This window comes from Mus pahari, chromosome 14, assembly GCF_900095145.1.
Source record: "Mus pahari chromosome 14, PAHARI_EIJ_v1.1, whole genome shotgun sequence".
NCBI classification, from domain to species: Eukaryota; Metazoa; Chordata; class Mammalia; order Rodentia; family Muridae; genus Mus; species Mus pahari.
The window spans coordinates 61,374,622-61,388,642 of record NC_034603.1 but is presented as its reverse complement, the minus strand read 5'-3'; the positions used below and the strand labels follow the sequence as shown (position 1 = coordinate 61,388,642).

At 45.0% G+C, this 14,021-nt stretch overlaps 1 protein-coding gene across 1 annotated transcript in view; it reads left to right on the top strand.

Moving 5' to 3' along the window:
* Positions 1–9,513: 9,513 nt before the first annotated feature.
* LOC110331266 (nucleoside diphosphate kinase B) overlaps positions 9,514–14,021 on the top strand; it is a 19,328-nt gene continuing 14,820 nt past the window's right edge. The window contains exons 1-2 of the mRNA XM_029546517.1: positions 9,514–9,613; positions 11,857–11,986. Of these exons, the coding sequence (XP_029402377.1) occupies positions 11,861–11,986 (126 nt within the window). The 5' untranslated portion in view covers positions 9,514–9,613; positions 11,857–11,860. The remainder of the gene's footprint in view (positions 9,614–11,856; positions 11,987–14,021) is intronic.

The window sequence follows — 14,021 nt, the reverse complement described above, 5'->3', positions numbered from 1 at the left end:
CGGTGAAGGCCGAGACAGGAAGATCAACTTGAGATTGAGATTAGCCTGGGCTACAAAGCAAAATCTCGACTCAAAACACCAAAAATACCACACATCACAGTAATGGTAATTAACACACATATCCCTTCTACATTTTTTTTTTTTTTTCCGAGACAGGGTTTCTCTGTATAGCTCTGGCTGTCCTGGAACTCACTTTGTAGACCAGGCTGGCCTGGAACTCAGAAATCCACCTGCCTCTGCCTCCCAAGTGCTGGGATTAAAGGCATGCGCCACTATGCCCGGTTCCTTCTACGTTTTATATTAAGAATATCTACTTTATTTTTTAAATTAATTAGTTTATTCAATTTACATCCAGATTGCTGCCCTCGTTCTGGTACCCCCCTCACACAGTTACTCCCCCCCATTCCCATTCCCTCTCCCCTTCTTCATTGAGAGGGTGGAGCCCCACTGCCACCCCCGGGCATATCTCTTTTTTTTTGAGACAAAGTCCTACTAATCTTGATTTATTACCCAGTCTGACCTATGAGTGCAGAAGATTACATGATGTTTCCTAACAAGGTGGAGAAGGGTTTTATTGTAGATATGAAGGAGAGCTCAGCCAGAGGCATCTGGAAGGGTCCAGACAGAACCTGACCAGCAGAACAGACTGGGTCATGAGAGGAGGGGGGAGCAAAAGAGGAAGAGAAGAGAGGGCTGAGATGAGCCTTGGACCAAGAAGTGGGGAGAACCAAGGGTGGAGCCAAGAGCCGAGGGAACACATGGCCAAAATAGCTGGTTTACATGGAGTAGTATATTTAGAAGCTGGGGGAGGGAAGGAAGAGAAGCCCAGCCCCAGGGCTGGGGAGGCCTAGGGTAGGGGTTAGGGGTAAGAAGTGCTGGGAGGAGCCACAGGTATTGAGTGAGCCTTGTCTTTAGGACAGGCAGCCTCACCTCACGGCAGTCCTCCTGCTCCTTTAGTAGTGAGATAGGTACCAGTTATCCCTTTTAAAATACTTTCAATGGGCAGGGCGGTGGTGGCCACGCCTTTAATCCCAGCACTCGGGAGGCAGAGGCAGGCAGATTTCTGAGTTCAAGGCCAGCCTGGTCTACAGAGTGAGTTCCAGGACAGCCAGGGCTATACAGAGAAACCCTGTCTCGAAAAACCAAAACCAAACCAAAAAACCAAAAACCAACCAACCAAACAAGCAAAAAAACCTTTCAATGTCCTATAGATCACCTTAGGTAGATAATTCCCAAATATGCCTGTCCTTGGGACCTAGCATCTTTTCTAAACTCCCTTTAATTGCTAAAATCTCTCTCTCTCTCTCTCTCTCTCTCTCTCTCTCTCTCTCTCTCTCTCTCTCTCTCTCTCTTCCTTTCTTGTTATCGTTGTTGCTTTTCCTTGTGCAGCAGGCACTCTTACCACGGAGTCATCTATCCAGCCCATGACTGAACACTTTCTACCTCAGTCCTCCACTGATGACGTCACCCTAGACCCCGGTCCTCTAGCTTGCTCCTCTGTGCCTCCCATTCCCATTATTATGGTATTGTCAGTTCCCAAGCTGATGTTTGCTACTGCGTATCAAACAGTTTGTTAAATTTTCATCCAATTACTTTATATAGTTCATACAACAACCTTATGACACTAGGGCTATTATCCTCATTTAGTGACTCTAGAAATTGATGCTTAGAAATGCCGAGTAACTTGTCCAAGGCCACATTTCTAAAGCAGTGACAGAGCCATAAGCCACACCTACATGTTTTGAAAACACACCCACGTTCTTAGGCACTGTTATTACCTTAAGTGCCCATCTAAGACTCCAGGGTTTAATCAGGTCAAATCTTGTCAGTGTATCCTATTATTTATGGTGCCCACTGTCTCCTATTAGACCTCTTTTCTTCCAGTCGCTCTGTCCAATCTGCCCTCCAGATGTTACATTTGAGTTTTTGAATTTTTATTTTGGGGGACAGTGTATCACGTACCCTAGGCTAGTTTGCAACTTGCTATATAACTGAGGCTGGTCTTGAACTCTTGATACCCTACCTTAGTCTGCCAGGTTATTGGGATCACAGGTATAAGTCACTACACTTGACTACTCTTTCCTTTTTTCTATCTTTTCTATCTATCTATCTATCTATCTATTTATTTATTTATTTATTTATTTATTTTGGTTTTGCAAGACAGGGTTTCTCTGTATAGCCCTGGCTGTCCTAGAACTCACTTTGTAGACCAGGCTGGTCTCAAACTCAGAAATCCTCCTGCCTCTGCCTCCCAAATGCTGGGATTAAAGGCGTGCGCCACCATGCCCAGCTTCTATTTTTATTTTTTAATGGCTCTTTATGGGGGGAGGTGACACCCATGTGCAGGCCAGAAGACAACTCTGTCGAGTTGGCTCTCTCTCCAATCTGTGAATTCCAGGGATCAAACCCAGGCCATCATCCTTGGTGGCAAGTACCTCTACTCACTGTGCCCGTCTTCTTCCTTGGGTAATAATTGGTATCATTGATGACGTTCATTAAACATTGCTTCCCTTATTATTTTTATTATATTTTTAATATATTCAAACAACACGTTTAGCTAGTGTGATGGCTCTTCTTGATTGTTAACTCAGCGACATCTGGAATTAATTAAAACTCAAGTGACTGGGCACGCCTATGAGGGGTTTAGTTTTCTTTCTTTTTTCTTCTTTTTATTTCTTTATTTTTAATTTTTTATTAGATATTTTCTTCATTTACATTTCAAATGCTATCCCCAAAGCCCCTTATACCCTCCCCCCCCCCGTTCCCCAACCCACCCACTCCTGCTTCCTGGCCCTGCTATTCCCCTGTACTGGGGCATATGATCTTTGCAAGACCAAGGGCCTCTCCTCCCATTGATGGCCAACTGGGTTTTTTTTTTTTTTCTTAATGAAATCATTTGAAGTGGGAAGAGCCACTTTTAATCTGGGCCCCACTTTCTGCTGGAGCCTATATGGACGGCATGGGAGAAGAGCGCTTGCTCTTTGCCTGCTTGGTCTCATTCTCCCTGGCAAGTTTATCTCTTCACTGGCATTAAAGCCTACTTTGCTGGGATTCTGATGTATACCGAAGACCAGCTGAGATAGCTTCATGGACTGAACAGCTAGGACTTTCTGTTGGTAGACAACAGCCATTGCTGGACCAGCTGGAACAAGCCTGGAAGTCACGCTAATAAATCTCCTTTCTCTCTCCTACGTCTATGTCTATCTGTCTATCTATCTATCTATCTATCTATCTATCTATCTATCTATCTATCTATCTATCTATCTATATGGGTTTATTCTGTAAACTCTGTTCCTCTAGAACAGTAGTTCTCAACCTTCCAAGTGCTGGGACCCTTTAATACAGTTCTTCATGTTGTGGTGAACCCCAGATATAATATTTTGTTCCTACTTCATAACTGTAACTTTGCTACTGTTATGAATTGGAATGTAAATATCTGATATGCAACATCCCTCCCCCCCCCAAGAGTTTACATCCCATAGGTTGAGAAGCGCTGTTCTAGAGAACCCTAATTAATATAGACACTTAGGGTGACACATACCTGTAAGTCTAGCACGTGGGAGTCTGAAGGAGATTTGTAAGCTCTGGGCTACAGAGTAAGTTCTAGGCTGACCTGGGCAATGTTAGTGAGACCCTGTCTCAAAATTAAAAAAACAGAAAAGTAAAAAGGGGTCAGGGGACAGAGTGCAGTGGAAAGTGCTTGCCTAGCACGGATGAAGCCTTGGGTTTGATTCCTAGGAACAGAAAAGCACAAAACAAAACCGTAAGAAGAGTTATGAAGGAAAGGCAGTGAAGTCCTTGCTGGATATTTCAAGTCCGTCTGGAACCCTTGACTAAGGCTTTTGGACAGGAGACAGATTAATGAGCCAGGGGTGGCTAATCTCTGCTGTCAACATCTGGAATCAACTAAAGCCAGAGCAGGTGGGCATGCTTGTGAAGGACTGTCTTGATTGGGTTGCTGGGGGTGGGAAGGCCCACCCTAAATCTGACAGGCCATACTCTGGTAACTGATGACGCCAGCACCCCATATACAAAGACGTGGGAGAAGGAAGTTTTTTGCTTTTTGTCTGCCAGCTCTTTCTCGCGCTGGTCAGTTGATTTATCCTGCTGCAGAGGCAGGTATGAAATCCTCCTTCTTCAGATTCCAACATAGATACCAGTTCTGTTCCTTTAGAGAACCTGACTAATACCATGGCCATAAACTTTCTTGTAACTTTAAATTCTTAGAGCGTTCTGAGTTGGGCCTTGGAGCATTTACTGGGGGAAGCCAAGGTGGGTTGTGCAGGACTGGGAAGGGTGAGGGGAGAGTCATATAATCAGCATGCTTCCAGGAAGCCGTGAGGCCTTCCTGTTCTTATCCGATTTCCTTAGTGTCTGCGCAGTGAGCCTCCCCACTCCTAACAAAGCTTAAATACCTTAAAGGAACCTGACTGAAAAACAAAACAAGCCAGTGAGACGGCTCAGTAGGTAAAGGCTCTTCTTGCCAAACCTTCTGACCTCAGTCTGACCCAGTATGCACAACATGGAGGGATCACAGGGCCTCCTTCTAATTGTCCTCTGGTCTCTACATACATACCAAGGTGCATGTCTACCCTAAATGTATTTTTTTTTAATAATTAAAAACAAAAGCAAATATAAAATAACAGCCACTCCAGCACACACAAAGGTAAACAAAATAAGACCCCAGTTCTGATAAGGCCTCACAGAGGTTACCGAAACCTCAAACTCTCAGGCTTCGTGACAGACCTGCTGAATGGAACACTGAGTTTTAGTGAATGCCCACGTGGCCTTTCTGTATACAGATCTTGTAAAGGCACAATGGAAGTACACCCCAATCCCTAAGAAGGTGATTTTATATTGTTTTTGTTTTAAAGATTTATTTATTTAATGTATGTGAGTACACTGTCTTCAGACACACTAGAAGATGGTATCAGATCCCATTACAGATGGTTGTGAGCCACCATGTGGTTGCTGGAATTTCATCTCAGGACCTCTGGAAGAGCAGACAGTGCTCTTAACCACTGAGCCATCTCTCTAGCTCCCATTGTTCCTTTTGAGACAGGTTCTTATGGATCCTAGTAGCTAAGGATGACCTTGAACTCCATCCTCCTGCTTCTAGTGCTGAGATTATACATGTGCATCTTCAGGCACAGTCCCTTTCCAAAAATGGGGGAAAAAATCCCAGTCTACATCTTTCCCATCACCCAGACCTGGGCTCAATCAGTGTAAATGTATATTCTGAAACTAACCAACTATATCTTGCTCTTTGGTCAGCACTGTTTGCAAACCATCTTAGTTTGTAACTTGGACTACTATTTTAGTCTCAACTAATTTTTTTTTCTGCCACTGGCTGAGGGTGTTGGGACTCACTGTGGGCTGGGCAGCAGCCTGAGGCGTTCTCCTCAGGGACCTCTCCTCAGATTTGGCCAGGCTATTGCTTATATTACAGGAAAGGTTTTCAAGATGAAACACCGTGGAGAAAAGTTAGAGCACTTCGTTGTCCTGGTGACTGAACCCAGAGGTTGCGCATGCCAGAGTGCTCTACTATAGAGCTTACGTCCCGAGCTATTTATGTGCCTTATATTTTGAAACAAGGTCTCACACAACTGCCTGAGCTGGTTTAAAGTCACTCTGCAGCACTGAACTTGTGATCCTTTTGTCTTAGCCTGCCAAGTTCCTGGAAGTGAAGGGTTGTGTCATCAGAGCCACCTTTTTGTTTTGTTCCTGATGTTTTGTGGTTGTTGTTTTTGAGACAAAGTGGTGGTTTGAGTGAGAACGGCCCTTCTATTCATATATATTCATATATTTGAATGCTCATTTCCCAGTTGGAACTGTTTGGGAAGGGTTAGGAGATGTGGCCTTCTTGGAGGAGGTGTGCCATTGGGCTTCGAGGTTTCACAAGCACGTGCCATTCCCAGTAAGCCATCTCAGTCTCCCTTCCATTTGTAGATCAGGATGTGAGCTCTCAGCGACTGCTTCAGCTTCATACCCGCCTGCCTGACGCCATGCTCCCACCCTAACCTTCTGCAACAGGGAGCCCCTAATTAAATAATTCCTTTTATAAGGCAATTAAGACAGACCATTTATATTAATTTTAGTGACAGTTACTTTGATCAAATAACCTTAAAAAGGCAACTTAAAGCCAGGCAGTGGTGGCACATGCCTTTAATCCCAGTACTCAGGAGGCAGAAGCAGGTAGATCTCTGAGTTCAAGACCAGCCTGGTGTACATAGTGAGTTCCAGGCTAGCCAGGGGTAAGGAAGAAATGCTGTAAATTGGAAGCCAGCCTGGGTTACATAGTGAATGAAATACTTCATAGAACAACTACTTCCATACAACAACAAGGAAAACAAAAACCCCAAGCTAAGTAAAACTAGAACAAAAACAAATCAGAAGACTGTCATCCTTGTTACCCACATGAATTCTGCTCTCATCAGTTTTCCCCGTGCTCATATAAGTCACATATTTATGACTTCTCAGAGCTTTGTTACACATTGTAAGACTCCGGGGAGCCTTAGCTTACCGGGAACTCCCTGAGTGAACCATGTGGAGCTGGGATGGATGCAAAAAGCAAGAGGAATTTATTGTTCCATTGCACTGGGGTCATCTCAGACCCGAAGGAGAGTCAGCAACCCTCTGGTGCCTGTTCAGCAAGTTTTTACACGGTTTCTAGGGGTGGAATAGAGCATCAGCAACTAGGCACAATATGATTAGTGGAACAGTGCACCCTTTAAACTGATTGGTCTTTAGGAATGAGGTGGCAAGGATTTCCCTTGTCTGAAGGTGGACAATGGTCCGGTTCATCCTTCAGAATGTGTCCCCACCTACAGGTCAGTTCCTGCCCTGTGGTCTGAGGAGTGTTAATTAGCTTCTCCCTTCCAGAGGGGAAGTGTTTCATGACCTTCCCAAAGTTCCTTAGCTGACCTTTTCTCTCTCTTTCTTTCTTTCTTTCTTTCTTTCTTTCTTTCTTTCTTTCTTTCTTTCTTTCTTTCTTTCTTTTTTGGTTTTTCGAGGCAGGGTTTCTCTGTGTAGCTCTGGCTGTCCTGGAACTCACTCTGTAGACTAGGCTGGCCTCAAACTCAGAAATCCACCTGCCTCTGCCTCCCGAGTGCTGGGATTAAAGGCGTGAGCCACCACACCCAGCTTAGCTGACCAACCTGTACATTTGATTAATTGCCATCACACTCAAGATACAGAACTAGGCCAGCAACATAATACATTTGAGGCCAGCCTGATCTACATGAGGTCGTTTCCAAACAAACCACAAATACACAAAACCAACAATTAACTAGCTAACTAACCAATCAACCAAAAGCAACAACTAATGTTTTCTGAAATCGGCTAGGCATGGTGGCTCATACCAATAGTTCTAGCACTCTACCATGTCTTTTTTTTTTTTCTTCTTTTAAATAAAGATTTTATTTATTTTATATATGTGAGTACACTGTAAATGTACAGATGTTTGTGAGCCTTCAAGTGGTTGTTGGAAATAGAATTTTTTCGGGCCTCTGCTCGCTGCAGTGACCCCACTAGCTCCAGTCAAGTTCGCTTGCTCACTCTCTCTGGCATAAAGACTCATTTATTATTATACATAAGTACACTGTAGCTGACTTCAGACACACCAGAAGAGGGTGTTAGATCTCATTATGGGTGGTTGTGAGCCATAATGTGGTTGCTGGGATTTGAACTCAAGACCTCTGGAAGAGCAGGCAGTGCTCTTACCTGCTGAGACATCTTGCCAGTCACCTTTTTTCTTCTTGAATCAGTCTCATATAGTTTAGGCAGACTTCAAACTCACTGTGTAGCTTAGGATGACCTTGAACTTTTGATTTTTCTGATCTACCTTGGATATACAGGGATTACAGGCCTGTGAAACTACATGCAATCTAGATAAAGTTGGGGATTCAACCCAAGGCTCTGTGCATGCTAAGCCAACATTCTACCCACTGAGCTATGACAATAGCCTTTCTCCACCCCTCCCCCCATCATCTGCATATTCTGCCTGTGAAAAGTCTATTTTTGCCCATTTTATAATTAGACTGTGAGTGTTTGACTCTTCTTTGTTTAACTTTGTTTTGCTTGAGATAAGTTTTTACTAAGTTGCGCTGACTAGCCGGGAATTAACTATATAGATCAAGCTTGCCTTGAAATCACGGAGCTGTTTAGCCTGCCTTGGTTTTTGAGAGACATATTCTCTCTATGTCATCCAGGTGGCCTGTAAGTCTTGATCCTGCTTCAGCCTTCCCAGTGCGTGAATCTATCAAGGCAAGACCCTTCTCACTGACCAACATCCCAGTCCCTCCGTTTCATTAAAAACAAAAGACAAAAAGCAAATAGCAAACAAACAAAAATCATCTGGGCTGGCGAGGTGGTTCAGTGGCTATAGAGCACATACTGTCCTTGCAGAGGACCCAGAATCCGTTCCTAGCACTCACATCAGATTTCTCGAAACTGTTTGTAACTCCAGTGCCAGAGGAACTGACCACTTCATACATAGACATACACGTGGTGTACACCTAAATAAATTAATAAGAGGCTGGAGAGATGGATCAACGATGAAGAGCACCATCTGCTCTTCCAGAGGTCCTGAGTTCAATCCCCAGCAACCACGTGGTGGCTCACAACCATCTGTAATGGGATCTGATGCCTTCTTCTGACCTGCAGGTGTACATGCAGGTAGAGCACTCATACATAAAATAAATATATCCTAATAAACACATAAATAAATAATGCTGGATGTGGTTGCTCATGCCTTTAATCCCAGCACTCAGGAGGCAGACTAAGAGGGAGTCTCTGCGAGGTCATGGCCAGCCTGGTCTACGGAGTGAGTTCCAGAAAAGTCAGGGTTACATAATGAGACCCTACATACGATAATAACAACAATAATAAAACCTTCCTCCCGCGTTTCCTACCATCAGGTGTTCACTATAATTCTTGGCTCACAGGTAATAACTGGCTTTCTCCCTTCACGTAGGTCCTTTTGATTATCACTTCTGCAGAGATTTCCCAACCTTATTTTTCCCCCCCTGCTCTGTTCTTTCTTCACAGCACTTGCACTGTGTACTCACTATCAATTTTCTCTTTTATTGTCGCAATTCTCGATCCTACCAGTAAGGTCCCAGGTAAGCTTCAACCCTAGGCTCTAGAATAGTGCCTGTCGGGCACGTAGTACTCAGTACATTCGTTGCTTGACAGGACGAAGGGACGGTGGAATGACGCGGCCACTGAAGCTCTAGTTGTGACTTCATGCAGTGTGAGCGCCACCTCTCGGGAAAAACCAAATTTCCTCGGGAACGGAGGAAGTGAGTCACACGGCCGTAGGGGAGAAACAGAAGATGGCCGCCAGACAGGGCGGGGTGGGGGTGGGGGGAGAAAAAATTCCAAAACACCACACCCAGTGTCGGAAGTTAAACACGGGGCGAGTGCTCCCTAGAATGACATCCTACTCCCCAGAGGAAGCGGGGACCGGCGGTGTACCGCCAAAAGGGCTCCCCTGAATCGGAACTGTCCGGAAAGGTTCCGTGCGAGCAGCTGCGGGGAACCACGTGAGGCCGGGGGCGCGTTTCCGGTGCGGGCGGTCGCAGCCGGAGGTGAAGACTCGTCATCCGAAGGGGTAAGAGGGGGTCGGGTGCTGAGGGGGGGAAGGAGACGAGTTGAGGGTCTAGGTGAATGGAGAGGGAGGTGGGCGTTCAGTAAAGGGTGCACTCTCCGCGGGGTGTCAGGGAGATGGCAGGCTGGGGCCAGGTAGGGAGCTGTCAGCTTGACAGCCACGTGGGCTCGCCTTTGTCCGCGGCCGCGGTGCCTGTCGCCTGCGCGGCAGGGCTGTGCCCTGTTCTCTTTCCAGCCCGCTGTTGGGCACAGAGTTGGTACTCGGGCGGTGCATGCTGAATGAATGACACGTGTGTGTGTGTGTGTGTGTGTGTGTGTGTGTGTNGTGTGTGTGTGTGTGTGTGTGTGTGTGTGTGTGTGTGTGTGTGTGTGTGTGTGTGAAGAAAGAGAGAGATCGGTATGCAGAGGCTTTCATAGAGGACGTTTCAGCCATGTCTGAGTAACCGATGCTTGCCCCACGTTCCTTCAGACACTCTCCAGCGAGTCTGTGGCTTCTGTCTTTCTCTTTAAGGAAGGCCGCGATTGCCATTTAAGGCCTGCCCTTTGCTTCTATTGACCGCGAGACCCCGTGGTTTGGTATCAAAGATAGGTGCACTGGCTTAGATCAACTATGCAGGTTCCAGGTTCCAGACCGGGCAGGCGGGAGGGGCAGGAAGACAGGAACAAAAATTGATCATTCAAAGGTTCATGCATGCCTTAGCTCACAGGTGAAAGCCAGAAGGTAATTTTGTGGAGCCGGTTCGTGGCATCAAACTCATGCTTGTGGTACAACTCAAGGTCTGCTGAGCCATCTAGCTGGCCCAGGCTTCATTCATAAGGTATAAAATGAGAGGTGAACCCAAGTTTAGAAAGACAGAGCCCGGAGCTGGTGTTGCTGGCCTCTTAGGTATTGTCTTTCAAGGTGGAGTCTCCTTTCATCTTGTGAGGCAGTGTTCCCTGGAAATGGAACCTTCTGGGATGGATGCTCTCCGGGTGTCTTCCTTCCTGGATGATGTCCCATGTTAGGTATTGGCTGTGGTTCTCTCATAATCCACAGTTCATAGGTTAGTCACAATTCTCATTGCCCTTTCCCCATAATACATAGTTTAATAAATGTTAATTGCTATTCTTACATAATGGACTTTCACATTTTTATCTTTTTATTCTCTGACAATTTTCTAAATGTATGTGATATATTTAGTCATCTCACCACCCCTTACACTCTCTCATCTCATCTAGCCTGAATTCTTCAACAAGCTCTCTCCTACTTTCATGTCTCTCTGTGTGTGTATTTCAGTGAGTTTAATTGGAGTTGCTTGCTTGCTTGATGGATAGAGGAGTTATTTGCTGTGGCATGGACAGTTTACCCATGGCTATACCAGTGAAGAAAATCACTCCCCTCCCACACACACCTAACCATTATTTGCTAATAGCTCCCAAGGCAGGGATAAGGCCTTGGGCCTTCTGAGCCCCTCCCCAATCTATGGTAGAACATAGTCTTTGTTTTCCCATTTTTTTTCTTTTCTTTCTCTTTCTCTTTCTCTTTCTCTTTCTCTTTCTCTTTCTCTTTCTCTCTCTCTCTCTCTCTCTCTCTCCTCTCCTCTCCTCTCCTCTTCTCTCCTCTTCTCTTCTCTTCTCTTCTTTTTGCATCAGGCTCTTATGTTGTCCAGGCTGGTCTGACTTTTTTGTTTTGTCTTTTGCCTTATCCTTTCTAGGGATGGAATTAACTGGCACGTATCCTCAGGCTTGGCTTTTCTCATTACATCCTGAGATGAGTTTCCCAAACTGTATAGAGCTGGGAAATCTCATTCTTTGTAAAAACCAAAGATGGTTGTCATGACATATTCTCTAAAACTCTTGCTGGCTTTAATGTCATCAGTCAGACCCTCTTGTTCCAGATGTCGCTTTCCCTAGGAAAACCACACCAGTGCAGCATCCCCTAATTTGTATTACTGAAAAAGGTGCTATCTTTTTGGTGTGTGTATGTCTTAGTTTTACATCTTTCCTTAGCTCCATCCCAGTAGATGCTCAATAGGAGGTTACGAAATCAATGGAATAGACATTACAGTTTCTGTTTTTGAGCCCTCCCCCACTTCAGGATATTAATTCGTTGGTGAACGAGCTGGGCAGGGACTGGGATTTTCATGGAGGGATTTGGGTTAGACATAGTAGACAAAAGCCAGCTTTATGGGGGTAATCTGCTGGAAAAGGATCATGATGAGAGAATCTCTTCAGTCCTGTTTCATTTCTCTGCTTGCTTATCTTCAGGACCATGGCCAACAGCGAGCGCACCTTCATCGCCATCAAGCCTGATGGGGTCCAGCGGGGGCTGGTGGGAGAGATCATCAAGCGGTTCGAGCAGAAGGGGTTCCACCTTGTTGGTTTGAAATTTCTGCAGGTGAGTGAATCTTTGGAGCATAGCGGAACATTGCAGAGTAACTTCTATGTTTGTCTTGTCTCTTGTCTAGAAATCTCCATGGTAGGGTGGCTATCTTGGAGCCTGAAAACCCTCTCAGTGACTAAGCATGCTGTCTGAATCTTAGAACAAACCAAGTCATTTAGGGCTTTCAAAAATAGCTAGCTCTCTCTCCTGTAACAGCATGAAGTCCCTCATATTACTGCAGGGCTGTAATTTCTGACTCAGCTCTGGGTGTTTTAGAGCTCTTGGTCTTTAGCCTCCTGAGCAGATAATTTTAGAGACCATCCTTCTAACTCCTACACTCCACCTTCGAAGTAGGTTGTCAGGAAGAAAGTCTTTGCTTTACTAATTATTATCTGATAGTGCCTAACATGACTCAGGCATGGTACATTGGGCTTTGGGGGAAGAAATCTGCAGTTTTGCTGGTGGGGTGCTTCTGACAGAACAGAGAAGAGAAACAATTCTAACATTCCTATGAAATCTTACACATACATATCTGCCACAAACGGTCTGGAACTCTTAGGATCCTTCCTGATCATCCCAAGTGCTTCGATGCTGTGCATGCCACCCACTCAGATCGATGCTGTGCATGCCACCCACTCAGATCGATGCTGTGCATGCCACCCACTCAGATCGATGCTGTACATGCCACCCACTCAGATAGCAGTATCCCAGTAAATACCAAAGACTGACCAAGAGCCCTTCGTCAGACGAATCTATGAAAGGGGAATCCTAATTCTCAATGCAAACGTATCAGGGGATAATATTTCTTTTTCCCATTAAAGTAATACGATTTTGGTTCCTTGAACATTTTAAGTTGTTCTTGTTGTTATTATTATTATTATTATTATCTTTATTATAATTATAATTATTATTATTATCATTTTCCTGTTGTTTTTATGTATAGTCCTGGCTAGCTAGGAATCTGCTCTGTAGACCAGGCTGGCCACAAACTCAGAGTGCTGCCTCTGCCTCTGCCTCTGCCTCCATAGCGTCAGGATTAAAGGGTATGCCACCATGCCCGAATGCAGTGTTGTTTTTTTTGTTTTTTTTGTTTTTTTTTGTTTTTTTTTTTACGAAATTTGTATTTAGGGGCTGCAGAGATGAGTCAGCAGTTAAGAGTATTGGGTTCTCTTCCTGAGGTCCTGAGTTCAATTTCTAGCACCCATATAGTGGTTTATGACTGTCTCTAAAGGGATCTGATGCCCTCTTCTGGTTTGCAGGTGTACATGCAGCAGAATACTCATGTACAAAATATTTAAAGAACTTTAAAAATTGTATTAATGTGTATGTGTGCGCCTGTCATAATGTGCACCATGTATGTATAGGTGCTTGTGATCAGAAAATGGTACCAGAACCCCAGGAACTGGGGTTATAAGTTGTGAGACACCTGATATGGGTGCTGAGAACCATACTTAGGACCTCTGCAAGAGCAGCTCCCCCTCTCCCCCGAGTCATCTCTCCAGCCACCAGTTTACTTATATGATTTTTTTTTTAGTATAAGGAGTAGTCTGTTGTTAATGCTAAGGGAGAACATGGTGGACTAATGAGAGTCAGATGTGGGCTTGCATAGTGAATGAGGTCCTGGAGGTGCAGTGAAGTGATGCAGTCATTCATCGAGCACTGTAGTCTATGGTGAGTTCGTGTTTTCCTGTCCTCACAGTTGCTAGGAGGAAACCGAGGCTTAAGGAGGTCAGATAATGTGTCTGGTAACACAGACAGTGAAATGGCTGGCACTGTAACTTGCGTCTCTCTGGCCCGTAAGAACCTTTTTCTCTCTTACCCCCATGTTTCTGTTGGGGATATGGGTTTGGTGAAGAATGGAAGAAGAGATACCTGCCATGTGTCTAAAAGGCTATCCCATCAGCAATGGACTTGAGAAGGCAAGGGAAGCCTGAGCTTTCCCCACCCAAATAAAGTATGCTCAGTCTTGTAGGCTAAAGGTTATTGGAACCCGTGAACAGAATTGAGTGTCATGGGAAGGGAAGGGAAGGGAAGGGAAGGGAAGGGAAGG